We start from the raw sequence: 20,152 nt of genomic DNA on the forward strand, positions 1-20,152 counted from the left end.
GATTTACCTTGCGAAATATTTCATTCTGTGAGGCGTTGCTGCAGTGTCTGAAGGCAAAGTTACAAAAATATAAATTGTTTTTTGCTTGCATCGCTAATAACCCTTAGCATGCTCAATAATCATATCATTTAGCAAATGACAACATAAAACATGGGAGGTTAAATTAGATTAAGTTAGGCTTGATATGACAACCTTAAAGGTAATTAGTTGCCACCAATACATGCTCCTGGTTAGATTTTGTTCTCAACATGAACTAAATTTAAACTCTAAGTTAGGTTCAGGAACTAATGTCTTTCAGGAACACAGTAACTCCTGAAAGATTTCTGAAGCAATGATGACGCTTAAACAACTCCTCTTTGATGCTCCTCCTAATACGTAAAGCTAAATTCTAAAATTTTAGAATTTATTATTTGTCACTGTATACATGACCAATTAGATTAAAGCCAGCTCCAAAACAGTGCAAACAATGTAAGAAATATGTACAATATTAACATAAATATGGTTATTTTTACAATATTAAATCAGTTAAGCATTTCAACTACAACCAATGGTTCCTGTAGCACAGCTTGAGAGCCACAAATGTGACATATTTAGCCCTCACTGGAGGATAAATGTCTGTCTTACATTTTCTCCATGTTACATTTCATGGCAGCAGAGTCGTACTGCCATGTTAACGTGCTGACATCCTGATGGAAACAATTTGCCTTCTGTAAGTGACAAAGACAGCTGATGTTTCTGATATTTTTTTCTCCTTCTAATTTTCCTCATAAAGAATACAAACCTTATAAAAGGAAAAAAAAAACCTCTGTATAAGTTGTTTCCGGAAACCTTTTGTTAAGCTATCAGGATGCAGCTAGCTCTATTGTTAGCTGTCCCAAATAATGTAAAAAGTTGCCTATTTACCAGATTTATGTTATTTCTAAAAGTTTGAGCCAAAGCTTTAGTGGTATAACAGCTTACAGGATAAGTTTACCAGTTACATCAGTTATTCAGAGCAGTGCTATGTTAATAAGCAGAACTTATAAAAAGCGTCTCATGTCACTGGGCTACCTGGCCTGTACAAATTACCTTAAACATGCTAGGTTTATAGTAGTTTAGCGTGTTTAACTACTGTGATACCTAGCATGTTTGAACTACTTTATGGAGACATAAAGTCTCCAAGCAACTTTGTAATGGTAGGAACATAGCATAGAGCTAATACTAATCTTTATTTGGGGGGAAATCACTCTTTGGATGCTATAATAAAAGAATACAAGTTTTGGTTTGTTTCCTGAGTAATGCATCCATAATATTTCCATCCTATTCACTACTTTGGCACTGTTCTTGTGTTTAATCATCTGCCTTAAAATTGAAATGTCATAAATGTACATTGGACACCAACAGAAAGCTGGTCTATCATGATTGTTGTCAGGTCTTGTAACAAAGATACAGAGCAACCAGAACAAGAACCAACCGTCTCAGAGACAGTTTCTACCCGATAGCAACAACAAAACTAAATGCAATCAAAAACAACCATTAATCATCATAAATGATGTATGTGAGAATGTGGTTGTTCTTATTTTTCTTTTTTTTGCCAGTTGTTTGTTGATTCTTGCGTTGTGTGTGAATTGTGAGACAGTTATTTTTTGTTTTTGGGCATGTGCACCGACTGATGGCACCTTTTGAATTTCGTTGTCCTTGTGACAATGACAATAAAGATTTATCTTATCTTATCTAAATTCTATATCGGATTTAGCTCAAGGCACTGACCTTAAACACGCAAGTTGATTACATACAGTCAAGGTCAACCCATCTGCCCTTCAACTCTGACCAGCTTCCCTGCTTCTCTTTAGGAAAAGCTTCCTCCACTCATGATGCTTTCCCCACCATACTTCGCTGTGAGAATGACATGCTGTGGTGATGTGCAAAACGCAGCACTTTGTTTGTCGCCTGCCTTTGCTCTCATCTTCTACATGCTTCCTTTGTTGTAACGTAACTTCACATGGTTTTCTTTAAACAGTGGCTTTCTTCTTGCCATTGTGCTGTAAAGGGCAGACGCAAAAAGTTAAGCCAACAGATACACTCACCAGTTTTGTGGATCTCTGACATAAGCCTGTCTCAATAAGCATGAATCAATTAATCGCATGATAGATTAAAATGAACTTCGATATTATCGAAGGTCAATTTTGTTTACTGAGATTTCATAATATGTTTTATTTCTGGTTTTGTTAGTGGTTTTAGTTTCCACTTTAGTTATTGTTTTAGGTTGCTGTGTTTTATATGATATATTTAAAATATCTTCCAGTTTAACTCTTAAGTATTCTTTACAAAATTTGTGAAAAATTTTTTTTGGGGGGGTGGGTCAAAAGTCTTTTGCTCTTCGAGAGAAACAACTTGCATCATTGCACCAAATTACTTTAAAATGGTCTCAGTACAACAATATTATTGTTAATGCAATAATTACTGGGACAATTTATCATCCAAGAGACTCAGATAACCATGAGTCTCTTTTTTCCTTCTGTGAATAATGTTCTCCCTGCTCGGCCCATCAGTTTTTGTAGGTTTTGAAGTTTAGCTATGCTCCTTCCATTGCTCTATATTTTAGTTAGACGTTTCACTTTTTTGTGTGTAACCCCCGCCCCCAAAAAAAACAATTCTTCTACTTTACCATTATGTGTTACTTTGTGTTCATCTGTAAATAAACTTTAAATCAAACATTAAGTCTGTGGTTGTAAACCGACACAATGGTAAAGGACTCCAGGGTTCGAATACTTTTGCCAGGGACTGTTTTGATGCAGGACAGACTTTAGCTACCAGCAGGTAGAGGCAGATCAGTATTCGAGTTGCGTTTCATGTGTGTTAGATTTATTTTCTTCCCTCAGCCACCTTCTTATGTGCAGACTAAGAGGGAATAATTAGCGTCAACTAAAATGAACCACGACACAAAAATTTGACGTAAATGGAAGTTTTCCTCACAATATGTTTGGAGCCAAGCACTTCTATGCCTCTCAAACTCTGCCTTATAAATCACTAGGTAGTTTGAGAGACGCAAGTTACAACAGGAAGAGAATGAGGGGGATAGAGGCAGAGTTCAGTCCATGAAAGGTGATTAACTCAGCGCCAAAGGACAGGTCTACTTTTGCTTTGAAAGCCTTGAGCTCCTGGGTGAGTGCTGTCCATTAGGTCAAAGGATTAGCTGAGGTTAATGGAGTTTGAGGAAACAGAATATACGGCCAAGCAAATTTTACAGCTACACAACCGCAGATTGCCGAGGTATTTGTGCTCAAAGTTTATCTTACACGTCCTTTTATGGCCAATGCAAGACGTCTTGTGACAAGACATGTTGGTCCCCACCTTTAATGTATCAGAGTGTACACTTATCTCAAAGCTGCAAGGTATAAATGTAGTGAATATTGCTGTGAATGCAGCTTATAGTGTCTTGCAAGTCTTTCTACCCATCTATCTGTCTCGCTCACGAATATGCCTTAATCCAAGCCAGTACATTGTGGGTCTGTGTGTAATGTTCAGGGTCTTTTGCAACAATAAACTACTTTCTTCCAGGATTGCTCTTAGTTCCACAAATCGACGCCTTATCTCTGACCTGCTTCATGATGCTGCCACCACCATGCCACACTGTGTAGCCTTTAGGACGATGTACAGCGTTTGATTTCAAGCACACACAAATGCCTTCTTTGAAATGTCTGCAAAATCTTACAACTTGCTTAAGACGACGACTTTCAATCTGCTGCTTGTTTTTTTTTAGAAACGCCAGATCTGTGAAACACGCCACTTATAATTGTCCTTTCAGTTGATTTTCTCACCTGATCTGTGGATTTCTATAAGTCCTCCTGGTCATTATCTTGGTCCTCTTTGCTGCCTTTCTGACTAATGCTTCACCTGCCCGTTTAGGTCGACTGCCATGTCTTGTTGGGCTTGTACTTGTGTCAAACTCTTCCAGTTTTTGGTTGACTGCTTGAACATCGTTCTGTAACATTTTACCTCTGATTTCTCCCTTCAAGCGCCAAAGTCTTTTGGATGCTGTTGGTGAACTTTTGAAGCCTTCACAGAACAGCTGAATTTAGTTTGAAGGCAAATTGTTGAAATGGGGGGCTAAATATATATGTACTCCAAACTTTTTAGGGTTTACAGTTAGGCACAAGTTTTTGTTGGTCTATCATATAGAATCAAAGTTTGATACCTTGATGTTTTTGTTTTGTGATGGGACAAAATGCAATACAGGTCAATTTGCAAGTCGCTGTGCTCAGAATTAACTTTAACTCCGTGTTTATCCACTGTTCCGATGAAAATGACAAACACCTACATAAATGAATGGAAATGATATCAGTTTCTGATTGTTAATTGGGAAATCAAAACGGAATCAAATTTCTTTCAAGAGCGTCATGCTTGAGATGTTGTTAAAAACCCGCTGGATGGAAATGCATTCGGTGAGTTCAGATTGGCTGAAGCGGCACCAAATTACGGTAAGAGTCACCTCAGGGCGACATACGAAAAAGGGAAACGGGTTTAATTCAAATCCAATTATATACAGTGCAGTTCAGTCCATTTACAATCCAATCCACTACACACAGATTGCGCAAATTCAATTTTCTAACTGAGAAGTCTCTTTTACTGTTGTCATCCCGTCTTTCCCTATAAGAACCATAAACCTCCTGGATGAGCTGGAAACAACTGGGATAAAGTGAACTGAATTGACAGTAATCCATCAGAAATTACAGCCAGACTGACTCTAACATCCACCAGGGCAAAGCCCTGTGTGCTTAAAGTTAAGATGAAGAGCAAAGGCGGCGTGATGAGGGGCCTCGCCGGCGGCGTTACAGAGAGAGTGAAAAGGAGCCTCGGTTGGCTGTCCCTATTATCCCCGCCGCCGCGTGGCATCAGCTGTGGGTGGAGGTGACCAAAGTGGGCGTGGAAGGGGATAAATGTGGTGTGATGCTATTCCTGTGAGGCCCGGGATCACCCTCCATACGTCAGAGGCAGGGAACACCTTAAATGATCGTCTTAAGCCTCCCAGGCAGGAACTTCCCAGATTGTTTTGGAGCTTTGTGGATCGAACCGAGGAGCTGTTGCAAAGTGTGCAACTGGAAGTTTAAAGGTCGAGTGGAAGGCTCTTTATGCTTCCATTGTGTGAGTGTGTGTGTATATGTTTGTTTACAGAAAGAGTGTCTTGGATAATTTAATTTACTTCATTTGGTAGGGACATCACACATTAACTGGCATTTCTGTAAATGTGCCAGAATTTGCCTAAAGGACATTTTGGACAATTTGCTCAGTTTATCTTGTTAAAAGCAAAGGCTATGCAAACAAGGTCAAAATGACGTAACTGCGCTAATATTGTCAATTTTAAAAAAAGCAATCTCTACAAATAATAAAGACAAAACAAGAACACAGAAACCACATTTATCATAAAATGTATAAGAAGTAATTAAAGCTAAATGAATCCATTTAGATGAAAAAACACAGGTGGTCATGTGAAGGCACTAGGAGAAGGTACTTATTTAAAATGTTGAATAACAACAAGCATAGGCTCTGTCCTTACCATCCGTAATTCATTACATTTTAATCCAAAACCATATTTTGACAAAGTAAGCAATATTTTCAGTTAAGAACAAATTTTTTTGCTGCTAAATGATCGAGTAAATAAACACGTGCGCTCAACAACAAAGATATTTGTTTCAAATTTGTCATTTAGGTTTGCCAACCATCAGAGCGGTGCACGGTGCGCTTGAAACCCAATCAGCTTTCAGGCGTTTCAGGAACTCCTCATCAGTCATGGATCTTCTTTGGAAACTCGGAGTGTAGACGCTGACATTAGCGTTGGGTGACGTCTGCGCTGCTGAGACATGTTTAGCACTGAGATGCTATTTTAGCTTGTAGACTAAATCTGAGGGTTTCAATTAAAAAAAATAAATAAATAAAAAGAGGCTTGGGCCGTGCCTAGCATACATCTAAAAATGATTTACAGAGTCTAATGTTTTTCATTTAAATATCGTGTTTTGAGAATCGTTTTTGCATTTTTCATAGCAAAAGAGATAAAAAAAAATTTTGACTACCTTTAACTTCATCATTATGGTTAGTTCAAAGCTTATTCATGGCTCAGTCAAAGTCCAACTCTAAATTCAACTGAGAGAACCTATGAAATTTTTTCAGAGAGTCTCTAATCTGACTGGTTTTGACCTTTTTGAAAGGGAGAAATGTGCACGAATTAACATTTTTTTAGATGTGGAAGGCTGGTAGAGTCACACCCTAAAGGACCCGCTGCTGTAATTACAATTCTGAATGCCATTCCTTCAGATTTCATTTGTAAAAAAGACAAAAAAAGGTATCATTTTTCTTCCACTTCAAGTTTCTTAACCATCACTTAAAGCTTGCAGTTCCGATGCAGCAATGTGTGGGAGAAGCATGACGTGTTTCCTGCAGTAAACAGAGGTGAGGTGGGATAACGAAGGAGGCAGGGCCGCAGCGCTGACACGTTGATTAATGGCTTAATCAGGAGGAGTGTGTCAGAGTCTAAATGGTTGTCTCCTGCACCACCACAGCAGCTCTGCACCTGAGGGATGAGGGCTGTCAAACACTCTGAGCTGCGTCACATGCAGCGCAGCACCCTCTGCGCTGATAAAGACCCCGAAACCCAAGCAATGTCAAATCAGCTCCTGTTCGACTGTCTTCATGCATCCAGCTATGGCTTATGTTTCTTTTCCTTTCCTTCATCCTGTAAAGAAGCAGTTGCTCACCGTGTGCGGGTGTGTGTGTGTGTGTGTGGCAGGAGGTGTGTTAACTTACAGCTTCCGAACTTAAGGGGACAGGCGTGGGCATCCATGGGGAAATCTTCCAGCTGCATGGGGCATTCTGCTGAGATGGTGAGCCTGAAAGAGGAAGCCCAACACCCAGATTCAGAAACTGCACAGAGATGTGACATGACTTTTTTGTTTTATAATAATGCCCTTGTTTTTCTCTGAAATATATATATATAAACACACTGTGTAAAACTATAGAGAAATAATCCTTATTTTTCTACTCGGTAGCAATAAATAACCACCAGAGGAACTTTTGCACAGCTACAAATAATAGGCTGGTGCAGCTTTGGGGGTGTGGAGTTTCATATGGTGGAAAAAAGACGCCACCTATCTGTAGAAAGAAAATAAATGAACTCCAAGCCTTGTGCAATGCCGCCCTCTGCTGGCTGCGTCGTGAACAGCTGCAGTTTCTGGTGTGCTGGAGACCTCCGCGCGCCCGAATGCGGGTCAAAAATACAGCGGCTTGCAAAAGTATTCACACCCCTCGTACTTTTCTAGATTTTGTCACATTACAACCACAAGCATAAATATATTTTAATGGAATTTTATGTGAAAGACCAACACAAAGTGGTAGACAATCGTGAAGCAGTAAGAACATTATACATGATACGCATGAGAAAAGGGGGCTGGATACTTTTTCACATAGCACTTATGGATGGATGGATGGACGGACGGATGGATGGATGGATGGATGTGACTGACTTAAACAACAGAGAGAGTAAGAAACTAGATGTTTAGTTACGGGATTTTATAGATATTCTGATACCAGACCAGTTATTAATTTATATGTGAGGTCTGGTCATTTAAAATTATTTCAGAACTCCACTGGAAGCATAAAAAAATGTGAAATATACTGTTGAAATCAGATACTGTTTCAGATGAAAAGTTTGATCTTAATTTTCTTTAGCTCATTTAGAATTACAAAAAGTATTTCAAATTCCTAAATGCCAGAACGTTGACAGAAAATTTCAGAAGCTTTTCGCATTACATACATTCTGTCAGTAATTGGCAGCATTTTCCGTTACTCTGTATGACTTGGGCTTCAACATTCTGGTTTCCTTCCACCAGCTTCTCACCACAGTTTGCTCCCATTCCTCCTGACAGAACTTTGTAGGACTTTTTACATTTTTTTTTTTTTTTTGATCTTTGCTCATGAAGTTTCTATGCGACTGAGATCATGGATTTTTGATGCCCTGTCAAAAACATTGACTTTTGTGTCAATAAGCCACTTTGCAACTATGTAGCAGGATGCTTAGAATCATCAATCATTTCAGAAATTTAATATCAGCTTCATCAGAGCATCAGGTCTTCTGACAATCGGTTTTACTTCTGAGTGCATTATCTAACTGTTTTCTAGCTTTTTATGTTGCTTTTGTAGTGACGGCTTCAACCTGGCTGAGTGACCTTTCAGCTTAATGTCGCCATTATACATGAGTCTCTCTTGCGTCTCTGGAGCCCATTGTGTTTACACTTTAACAGATGACGGTCGGAAGAGATGAACTTTTACAAATCTGAAAATTATACCTAAAGGTGAGCCAAACTTCCTTATTCCGTTGGATTTTTCTCTGATTTTGCATGCGAAAGCTGTGTGTGTGTTTGCCATGACAGAAACAGCGCAATGGATTTTACGTCGGAGAGGTTGTAACCAAAAATTATGCTCAGGTTTTGAACACCGGACGTGGTGGATGCATAGAAAGCGACAATAGCTCAGCTGTTGGATTAAATATCAGGTGGAATGATAACCATTAATCCTGTTTTGCTGAAATTTAGATAACAGGGATGATTAGAAACTGAGTCTTTGAATGAAGTGGATTAAGATGAACTTATTGAACAGTGGCTGTTTAAAAGACATACAAGACTGGATCGGCAGCACGATGTAACTGAAGTGATAGCTGCTATGGGAAACATATGAAATGAACATAACTGTAGATCAAGTATTGAGCCTTGGGGACAGAAGAGTAGTTCCAAGCTTTTCAAGTCAAACTTCTAATCTGAAGGACTTTTACAGACTTTATCAATACAGGCACCAACCAGCCAGCAGCAGCTTCAGAACCAGTTTGATGTTTTTAAAGGGAAGACAATTGAATGCCCTTTACTACCTCATGGTTAGATATTTGTAAGATAGGGAACTTGGTTGAACTGTGCCAAATTTGCTATTTTGTGACCGTAGGACATAAAGACTTTTAATTATTCGAAGCACAAACACGGTGCTCTCATCGCCTCTAAGGCTGATTGTAAAGTCGAAGTCTGAAGTGAAGACAGAAAGCTGCTGTTTAATTTCGTCTTCACAAAGTTAGCAGTGCAGAAATACTATCATGTCACTTTAAATATGCAAAATTAATATTTCAACTCTGAGTGATTGGAATGACTCAGCTTCCATTAGTCATACATCCAGAACCGGCCTAAAAAAAAAGCCCCATAACCAATCAAAACAGAGCACACTACTACAGGAGACAGAATTACAAACAAAAAGTGCAATTTCTGTTGATATACACACGGCGTGTAGTGGAAGGTGTTGCACGGCATCAACTGGAACTGTATGTTTCCTTAGAGAGAGATTTTCACGCCAGAGCAGTCACGGCTCTGCAGACGACGGTATTTTGCTCTCTGAAGCAGGAAAGAAGAGAGTAATGCATGGGTCCGATGTTTCTGTAATAACCTCGTTCTCAGAACACAAACCCTTTAATGGCCCATCGTGAGCTCATTTGTTCTCGGTTGCCTCACTGGCAAAAATGTAGTGAAAATATGAAGGGGGGGGGAGTCAGTCGTCATTTTTGACACGCAGCCCATTTCATCTGCTCATGCTTCCCAAAGTTAATGTTTGACTTAGTCGATTTCTGGTTCTGAAAGGATGATGACCCAACACTGAAATGCACGTGGATCTGAGTGACACTTGTATTAATTATGCCTCATCTTCTATTATTATTGATGCTTATTAAAGCTGGGGGAGGTTGGAGCGCAGCGCTATGTATGGCGCTGTTGTGCTTAGGCCTGTCACAATAACAAATTCTGCTGGACGATAAGTTGTCCCAGTCGTTATCACGATAAACGGCAATATTGTTGTTTTGAGGCCATTTTCAAGTGATATAGTGGTAATGCTGCAATAATGCAAGCACACATTCTCAAAAATCGATAAAACCTTAAATTATAATAAACATTTAACACTGGACCTGGAAGGTATTTTGAATAACTAAAGTAAATGAAGAGAAACAACAAATAACAGAAGACTTTAAACAAAACTGTCCTTCAAAAATAAAACGGGTAAGTTGAGATCAAAGCACCAAACTGGACACTTTCTTTATCCAGTTTTTGGTAAAAAGAAAGAAAAGAGAAAAAAAAAAAAACATGACTCATGCAAATGTAAATTATTCGGCTCGTTTTACGATACAATGCGATTCATTGATGTATTACTTATTGTGACAGGCTTAGTTGTGTTTGTATAAAGCCTTCATAAATCCAACAACACATTCACAGCCTCCATACCCATCAAATCGTTTCACCGTTTGTCAGATCGATACGTTTTATTCTGACTTTATGTGCCGGACCAACACAAAATGACGTGTAACGGCGAAGTGGAAGGAATATGTGGTTTTCTGGGGTTTTTTGACAAATAAAATCTGAAAAGTGTGGTGTGGACTTGCTTGACAAGATTTGTAAAAACTGATACTTCTTGTTCACAAGTGTTCGCTAACAAACCTCAAAGGCCTTCAGGGGGAAAGTCTTTTTATCGAGACTATTTATTAATAAATTGACTTTTGAATTAGGGGTTTATGATACAGTTGATCACTTCTAGTGATAAATTTCTTAACCTGATAGGTTAAGTTTTGTGGTTTTCATGATAAACTCCAAACTAATGTTGTTTAAAAAAACAACAACTGTCTGTATTATTGAAATTGTAAGTTTTACTATTTTCTGTACAACGAGAGAATAAATAGATATTAATAAATTTGAAAATATGATTAAATGCAGTTATTATGTGTCGTTTAGGGATACAAATCACATGTTTACATGTGTGGTGTCCTAAAGAAGCATTGGTATCTTTTTCAAGATCAGTATTTGTATTTATGAGGCTATATTTGCTATGAGTAACTTTAAAAAAAGTAATAAATAGTTCTTGTCGTCATATTTATTGTTATCACACTAGTACCAAATAATATTGTGATAAAACGTTTAGTCTGTATTGCAGATATTCTGAAGGAAACTTAGTTGCGTCGGACTTTAGTTTGCAGCATCGGAGTAAGGAGGAACAAAGATAAGTGAAGATTTTAAGTGTAAGAGTTTTTGAAACCATGCTTTGTTTTCCTCTCTAATTCATGGCTAAATGCTAGTTTGTGTTGATCTGTTAAATAAATAAAAGGATTATTTTCCGAAGGACTGTATTCCTGACTGCTTCTGAGTTTCCAAAGCAATATGAAGAAAAAAAAAATATATATATATATACTGTATATCTGTGTGTTAAAAAGGTAACTATAGTGGAGCTACAGAGAGTGAGGAGGGTCAAAGCAAACATTTAAAATTCGCCTGACCGCCCAGTTCAGAGTACGGGGACAAACACAATGATGCGTCAGTGCCGGGTCGACGGAAATGAGTGTGTGGGCTGTTTTCAGTGCAGCGGTGCTCAAAAAAAAACAAAACACTCAATGCAAAGAAGCAGCAGGTAGAGGTTTTAGTCATAAACCTCTGATGCTAATTGGATTACACAACATGTTTCACTCAGCTCTAACGAATCAATAGCTGCGGTTCCGTGACAAACGTGTGAAACAAACGTTGTCGATTTTCTGCTAATGTCAAAACAACACCACAATTTCACGTTTGTGGTGTTGCCGTTAAGTAAGAAACACTATTAATAAGTTTGTCCACATGATACGTCATTAAAAATCATGCCGCGCCATCAACCTCCACCTGCTTCCTGTCGTCGTCTTCTTCGTCTTCTTCAGTGGCAACATCCGGTTGTTGATTGTGTGTCTCGTTTGATGTGAATAAACAGTCTCCATTGCAGTTTCGCAAAATAAACCAATTTCAATACGGCCACAAAACCGCCTCATACTAGAGGCAAAACTGTTCATCAACAATTTTTTTCCCGAAATTGAAGTGTTTCCATTGAGAAAATTTTATTTCAAAATGCGAAATTGTGCAACTTCATGTTGAATGAAAGCGCAGCTGGTGTTGTGAAGTGCAAAGCCTGATTTGAAGAAAAAAAGACAGTAGCTGCCTTTCCATTGATCACGTAGTTGCGCAATTTGAAATTTCTAAAATAAATCTGCTCGATGGAGACAAATCAATTTAGAAAAAAACTTGTTTTTCAGTAAGCTTTGGTGCTGGGATGAGGTTTATCTTGTGAAACCGCAATGCAAACACTTTCTTTGTATCACACTAATCACATGATCAAAAAACAGATGTTCCACTGGCGCAAACCACAAAGAAGACAACAGGAAGTGGTAGGAGGATGATGGCACATTGTGGTTTTTAATGACTTATCGACTGAACAAACTAGTTTACGTGGGATTGTAGTTGCGGCTCTTATTCAATGGAATCACTGCATTTGCAAAATTGCGTTTTTTTCCTTGTTATCAGAATATCGACAAGCTTCTGAGCACGTTTGTGGTCGAAACGCAGCCACTGGTGCGGCGGCGGAACGGCGGCCTGAGAGCCCACCTCATGGTGTAGAGGAGCGTCCCGTCGTCTTTCAGCCGCAGCAGCTTGTTGGGCGTGGTCATGTTGTGCGCAATGGACTTTTTCCCGTTGAGGAAGAACGTGTCGGGGGTCCAGATGTTGCTGGCCAGCAGGTTATTCAGGGCCAGCATCTCCATCGGGCCTTTGAAGCAAAGCCTTTCGTCTTTCCAGCTTTGACGGAAGAATACGTCAATGGTGTATTCCTGCAGAGAGAAGCTTCAGTTGCATCGAAATGGGACTTTATGTGGACGTAAATAGCGCAGTCTCGCCTCTGGTTGAGCAGATTTGCATGGAAGCCGAGAGCAGACGTTTTCCCCCACACATATTGTTTCTGATGTTTTTCTGGAGAAAACAAATTACTCTTGAGAAAACAGAGATTCTTTTCTCAAGATCACGAGACCATTGGTATGTGTGTGTGTGTGTGTGTGTGTGTTAAACCTGTCTCTAATGTCAGGTTCTCCTCGTTCTGACATTGTCAGCTTGAGTTCGTTCTTGGCGAGGTTTTAAGGACACCGAGAAATTGATCATGAGTATTCAGGAACACATTATCGTCCCCTTATCTTGCAAAAATGGTCATTGTTACTTTGTGATAAGGACACAAATATCCCATTAACTCAAAAACAAATGCGACTGCGCTCAGCTTTTGTACATTTGTGACATAATTTACACATAGTAAAACTTTTAATAAGAATTACTGTGTAAAAGATTCATAAAAAGAGCTAATCTGGGGGGGAAAAATTGCGTACCATTTCCGTATCAGAGACCGGACCGAAGCTTGTGACAAAGATGTTGGTTTTGATCTCTGTCACCTTCTCTGTAGGAAAACACAGAAAATTATTACATTGAAATCTTAAGTATAAAGATAATTATTATATATATGAATCCAATTATTAAAGTGACGATATGTAAGATTAATCCTACTGAGGTAAATCTGGATATTTTACCTACTCCACAGGTGTTGTAAGTTGTGGTGTTACTCAAGGATCTATTTTGGGGACATTTTGTGTGTGTGTGTGTGTGTGTGTGCGTGTGTGTGTGTGTGTGTGTGTGTGTGTGTGTGTGTGTGTGTGTGTGTGTGTGTGTGTGTGTGTGTGTGTGTAGTGCTATGTATTTGTCAAACACCGCATATCCAGGGAGAATTATTTTGAATCTTTTTAAAAGTTTTTAATCTGTTACTGTTGTCAGATGTTCAGTAGCTGACAAACAGATCAACTCTACGTCAAAAATATGTTTCTTACAACTCTGAAGCATGGCAACCCTAAAATCATAAATCAATCATTTGTGTCGTATTTTTAACATTTCTTATTCAGATTTGACTGATTTTATGTATTTTAGTTTTTCTTTCCTTTAAGATTTTTTCTGTCTTGTTTTGGGGTTGGGGATAAGAAAAAGCATTCAGCATTTAAATCAACTACATTAAAAAGAAAACAACCTATGTGATAGTAATGTGTGGCAGTATATGGCATCCCACATACTGAGACATCAGTATACGGGACAGTTCCAGCTGTCTGGGGCTCAGTTCCCCACCCTGGGGCCTTTGCTGCATGTCTCTCCCCTTTTCCTGTCTTATTTACTGCAAATAAAAGTCACTAGTGTAAATTTAGTTCGACTGAAGCATGCGGACTTTGGTGACACCTAGTGGTCGCAATAAAAAAGACACATAAAACTGATTATTTGCTTCCTAAAATAATGGCCCAGGTCATTTTAATTTTACCAAGAGATGACTAAGGAAAAAAAAAAAAGACTTTTATTTTATTTTATGCCGTTATATTAGGAACGAAAGGTGATGATATTGAAAACATACTTTTCCAATTTTCCTTGAGGCCTGAAAATGCCAGTTCTTTTTTTTTTTCCTAAAAGGCTACAACGCGTAATAGAAAAATGTTTCATTTTCCAGCAGATTTGTTTTGATAAAGTTTTAGTTTGAAACTAACAGAAATTTAAGAATTGTGCCCATTAAGCCGAGTTTTGCTAAAATAAATCTGAGAATTGCATCACAGAAAAGTATGTGGTTAAAAAAGGTTAAAAAAAAAAATCTTAGTTTTATGTATTTAATGAATAGAGGGAAAGAAAGCTGATCTTTCATTCTCTGACCACACTACTCACCGATCAGAGCAGATCCAAATCGTATCTGTAACTATTCTACTGCTTCATCACCAGTATAATCAAAACAAAAATAGCTTCTTCTTCTTTTTTTCAAAATCAGAGCTGCTTTAGAGTAACATTGACGTTAAATCTCATTGAGAGAAGGTCGGATCAGATCAGCTTAGTTTCATATCACATTTCTTCTTCTGTAGAGATCAAGCTGTGGTTTCATAAACACCTCCTCTCCCTTGCAGTGATATTCAAGCTCTCCTATAACAGTCGCGCACAAAGAGTTGTAATGGCTTATTGATCCAGCGGACTCACCTCCCAGACCGGGCCGGAGTCTGTTGTCATAACCGTCCAGCAGTCCGTCCAGGATGCGGGTGAAGATGGTGATGTTGTCATTTATCTCCGCCTGTTTGGGGGTTCCGGCTAAATCCTGGGAGAGGCTGGAGGAAAGACAACATTTTAACTTTTTGTTCTTGTTGTTGTTTTATTTATTTATTTTTTATGGATACCCAAACACGCCAGAACTCGTTTCCTCACCTCAGACGGCAGGTGATGCTCACAAGCAAGACACAGAAGCATAGACGTCTCATTGCAACGCTGGAGCACATCCCATCGGCCATTCCTGAAAACACACACACACACACACACACACACAGTGGCGGCTCCAGCATGAATGGTGCAACATTATCCATCCATCCATTTTCTGTTCACACTTTGTCCCTAATGGGGTCGGGAGGGTTGCTGGTGTCTATCTCCAGCTAGTTCTAGGCGAGAGGCGGGGTACACCCTGGACAGGTCGCCAGTCTGTCACAGGGCAACACAGAGACATACAGGACAAACAACCATTCACACACACACACTCACACCTAGGGAGAATTTAGAGAGAGAGACCAATTAACCTGACAGTCATGTTTTTGGACAGTTTTTGGAAGCCGGAGTACCCGGAAAGAACCCACGCATGCACAGGGAGAACATGTAAACACCATGCAGAAAGACCCCGGCCGGGAATCGAACCCAGGACCTTCTTGCAACTGCGCCAATGTGCACAGTGCAACATTAAGGATTCCCAAAATGAAGTAAAACATCAAACTCATAATTCAGAATTCGGGGAAGAATAATTAAGGTGAAATCAGAGCTCCCCATGTATATGGAAATCTTTGAAGAAGAAACATGTAGATAAGGTTTAGATTTTCTAAAAAAAAAAAATATTAATAAAAAATTAATAATTCTTTTTTTAATTGACACTTTCTTTTTGAGACAATGTGATTTAGATTAAAAAAACAGATTTAGGCCATTATTTTAGGATGTCATAGTTGACAGATTATGTTTGCTGTACACCGTGGCCGCCCCGGAGTCCCTGCCACTCTGGGTAGAGAGCCTTACCGACATTGCCCTAACATGCTTTGAGCTACAGTAACTGGGAATTTCACCAGCAGCACAGTTCAGTAAGTGCTTCATCTCTAAATGAGTTAGATTAGATGTGATGTCTTTGCAAAAAATAAATAAAAAATCCTGTTTGTGTTATGCCCAATTTCAGTAAGGTAAATTGATTCACACATAGGGTTATGCAGATTAAAATTTTTTTTGTTTTTGTATATATATATATATATATATAATGGTGCAAGGCATGAAAAAAAAAAGACCCAGCATGCACTGAACTCTCCAGATCAGGTGTGTTCAGGTAGCCAAGCACAGTCGCCCTCCTCTCTGCGCAAAAAAAGAAAAAGAAAATTAAAGCACACAATCAAAAATGCTAAATTCCTCCTTACATCAGAGCACCCCTTCTGTTTCGGACATCCCCCCCCCCCGCCCCCCACGCAGCCCACCCGCTTCTTGTCTTCCACGCGCTAATTAGGTTCCTCTCTACTGAGGCTTCCACGCAGGAAAATACCCTCAACCCCTGACTGTCTACACGTCCTGCACCACAGCTGGAGCTCGGTGAACCCCGACTCATCATCATCATCATCATCATCATCATCATCATCATCCGCCGCCCCCCCCCCTACTCCTCCCCCACGTACATCCACGACACATCCCAACTAACCGACGACGAAAATCCGTCACGATCTCGGCAGAAAGCTCCCCTCTCATCTGAAAGTCTAACCGACGCAGCAGCGTTTCCTCCTCCGATGCCCCCCCCCCCCACACACACACACACACACACACCTACACACACACACACACACACGCTTCCCGCTACATCTGCCTCTCTGCTGGCGGACGACGCCGAGCCGCTCCCGCCGCATGTGCCGCAGTTCGCCGAATCTCACCACGGCAGAGGAAGAAACTTGTGCTGCCCTCTCAGACGCAAACTCATTGGCTCATCTCCACCCTCAGCCCCTCCTGTACAACAAAGACTGCTGCTTTCAATGTCAGCTACAGCTCTCTCCGGAACGATTATTTAAAAAAAAAAAAAAATAGACGACAAAGAAAGTAGGCGACAGAAACAAATAAGGGTCCCCTCCGACCCCCCTCCCTCCTCCCTCCCACTCTTCATCCTCCTCCTCCTCTACAGCTGTGCGGACTGACCATCCTTTAGTTGGTCTCCGAGGTGCCGCACGGCGAGCTTTGCATTAAATCCAACAGCGGGAGAGGACGTAGTAAGATCCGGAATCCACTGCGCACTGAGCAGAACTGGGCGAGAGAGCAGGAACAGCAGGAGGATGTGTGAGGAGAGGGAGAGGAAGAGGAGGAGGAGGAGGGGGGGAGGGAGGGATGGAGAGAGGGTGAGAGGAAGAGAGAGGAGTCAAGAGAGACATGGAGAAAAGATTCAAACCATCTTTCTACAATCCAGCTGCTGGAAATGAACGCGCTCATCTGACTCACCTTCATGTTCTTTGACTTTATTACGCACTTTTATTACCGCGGTGTTCTCTATTAGTTTTACAAACGTACCGTCGACGGCGCATTAGGGGCATTTCCGAAATTTTCTACGTAGTAAAAACAACAACAACAACAAAAAACTCGTAAATTTCTGGACAGGAAAGGTCACAAATTTGTTAGGAAAAAAAAAAATCAGAAATTTTCAACAAAAAAAACCTCGAAATTCGAAAATCTCCGAATTTTGAAGCTCAGAAAATTTCCAAAAAATTTTAATATTTTTCAACTTTCATTTACTCCTTCCACCCCCCCCCCCCAATCTATAAAGGCCCTAGTGCCCCATGGTAGCATTCATAGCCTTGAACTTCAGTAGCCAGGGGCGCTAAAAAATGGGTGTGCACTGTATGTAACGCAAAGGGGCGCTGCATTAAGGGGGGCGCCAGATATGGGGTTGGTGGGGATTATTTTTAGTCAGCATTTTCTGTATTTAACAGCTTTGTAGGTGTGTGTATAAATTGTGTGACCAAATTTAGTGACTTGATTTTGGGAACTGGCCCAGTGTCATTTATGCTACCATCATGCTAATTAACGATCAAGGGTCCAATGAGTCTGCAGTGAGTGTGAGGACCGGCCTTTGTCAAACCAAATCAACTCGATGTGATACCAATGCACTCTTTATTCTGAAGCACACGTTTCATTCTGTAGTTTATTGGTTCTGATGTATCTAGTGTTGGTGCAAATGTCATGAGAATTTGTCCTGTAGCATCTAGCTAAGCAAAACTATTCCTTATATAGGCGGGGGTTTCTTTCTCAAGTAAGTTCTTAAAAAATAAGATAAATATTGTGGACATTTCCATAGCAATTAAACAAAACTCTTGCTGTAAAGTAGTTTACTAAGCTCCACTAAAAACAAGCTGGCGAAATAAACTCAAACAATGTCGGCCCTGACTTCAAAAAGGCTACTGTCTGTTTCCTCGTGGCCCAAGTAGGACACACTGCCGAAAGCTGCTGCATTTGTTGTCGGTGGTCCAGATTGCAGGAGGCGAAAATATGTCACACAGAACCTCTACACAACTATTTCAGCACTCTCTGCTTTTCTCCCAAAAAATGTGGACCGAATCCCCTCCTTGCGGGTCGGGCGACAAGACGTCAGAGTGCCAAGGCGGGAAGACGGGAAAGTCGCGCCGAACTTTGATGGTGTGCGCTAAGAGTGGACAAATCTTGAAACAAAGCGCTCTGAAGCAAGTCCGAGACAGTCTGAAAGTCAGCACTGCAACAACAACAACAACAGCAATAAATAAATTTTAAAAAAAAAATAACGCTTGCTCTTCTGTTTTCACAGGAACGCCGTGGATGGGAATAAAAAGCTGTACGCCATTTACGATACGAGGTAAGGGAACTCCTCGCTCCCTGAAGGGAAGCCACAATTGGATGCTTTTTTTTTTTGCAAATGTTTACTGAAATTGCTGACAAAAACCTGTGCTGATCTCTCGCACGAATCGAGAGAAATAGTTTCTGAGGGTCCAGTACATTCCAGTTCCCTGCTGCATTATTGAACCTCCTTCTCTCTCTCTTTCTCTCTCAACCACAAACGCATTAGCAAGCTGACAAAAAAAAAGCTTAAAAACATTCTCAGGAAATCCTTGCAAGTAACTGTAACCACTAGGCTGTTCATTTTCTTTTGGTCGTGTTCCACTAGCTCTAGAAGAATTTCGCTCCACTACAAATTAATGCAGGTAGAAAAGCACTGCTCCCGACCAAAAACAACCAATCAGAGCCAGGAGGAGGGTCTTACTGCTGTCAATCAACCTCATGTACTCACTGGGGAAACGACTTATTGTTACACGAAAACCGTTTATCGACGGCTGTGCTTGCTAGCCTTAGCATTCACGATATGCTCTGCTAGCTGCAGCATAGCCTAGAGGAAATGGGGGGATGAGCAACCACAAGAGGGTGATTGACAGCTCTAAGACCTGCCTCCTGTCTCTGATTGGTTGTTCCTAGTTAGCACTGGGAACAATGGGAGAAGGCAGAAAAGCATGATTTTTTTTCAGATTATTTGTCTCATACTACACTGTCAATACATAGTGACTGTTTCAAAAAATAGTTGCATTAGTAGAAATTGTTTCTACCAATGCAAATTAGTAGAAATTTGCATTAGTAAATTTCTGCTAATGCAAATTTGTAGAAATCTGGAGCCAAATTTGGTAGCGCATCAAATTTGGCTCCAGCCCAGGGGCCAACATCTTTGTAAATCTGGCCCTTGGTGCCCGGCCAAAATTCCTCTCCGACTCCAGCTCTCTGTGGGCGTGAAATGTTTAGGATAATTTTCAAGTGTACTTTTCCCCCCCACCCACACATTGAACTTTGCATAAGTTCTGAAAGAGTTGATGTACTTTCACTTCTCCGCTGTGTCCCCTATGGTTTGTCCAAAGTGCACAAGAACTTCTACTGGCTTTCAACAGCCGGCTCTCTTCTTTCTGTTCTTCCATAAAGGCAGATTTGTGGAGTGCATAACTCATAGTTGTCCCGTGTAAAGGTGGTAGACATATGCATCAAAAAAAAGAAGAAGAAAAAAAGAAAAATTGCGGATACAGTTGAAGCAAAGTGTGGTTCTAGAAAGTTTGAACTCAGAAAGGCAATATGCAAATGCACAGCACAAGATTTTATTTGTGGAACATTTTTGAATGTGCATCATTTCCCTTTCATCGTCACTCACAGTCCCAATGGAATACACCGCAGTGTGTGGCTGTAACGGGACAAAATATTGC

General features: G+C 40.2%; 1 protein-coding gene across 2 annotated transcripts in view; it reads right to left on the reverse strand.

The window, feature by feature from the left end:
- gabra5 (gamma-aminobutyric acid type A receptor subunit alpha5) overlaps nt 1-17,223 on the reverse strand; it is a 34,584-nt gene extending 17,361 nt beyond the window's left edge. The window contains exons 1-6 of one of the 2 annotated variants that reach the window (XM_028028366.1): nt 17,091-17,223; nt 15,099-15,183; nt 14,877-15,001; nt 13,214-13,281; nt 12,450-12,670; nt 6,781-6,863 (exon numbers count right to left, since the gene is read on the reverse strand). In XM_028028366.1, the coding sequence (XP_027884167.1) occupies nt 6,781-6,863; nt 12,450-12,670; nt 13,214-13,281; nt 14,877-15,001; nt 15,099-15,181 (580 nt within the window). In that variant the 5' untranslated portion in view covers nt 15,182-15,183; nt 17,091-17,223. Of the gene's footprint in view, nt 1-6,780; nt 6,864-12,449; nt 12,671-13,213; nt 13,282-14,876; nt 15,002-15,098; nt 15,184-16,652; nt 17,010-17,090 lie in introns of those variants that run through there. The other variant, XM_028028367.1, reaches the window with a different exon arrangement.
- Between the last annotated feature and the right edge of the window lie 2,929 nt (nt 17,224-20,152).

This window comes from Xiphophorus couchianus, chromosome 9 (assembly GCF_001444195.1).
Source record: "Xiphophorus couchianus chromosome 9, X_couchianus-1.0, whole genome shotgun sequence".
NCBI lineage: Eukaryota > Metazoa > Chordata > Actinopteri > Cyprinodontiformes > Poeciliidae > Xiphophorus > Xiphophorus couchianus.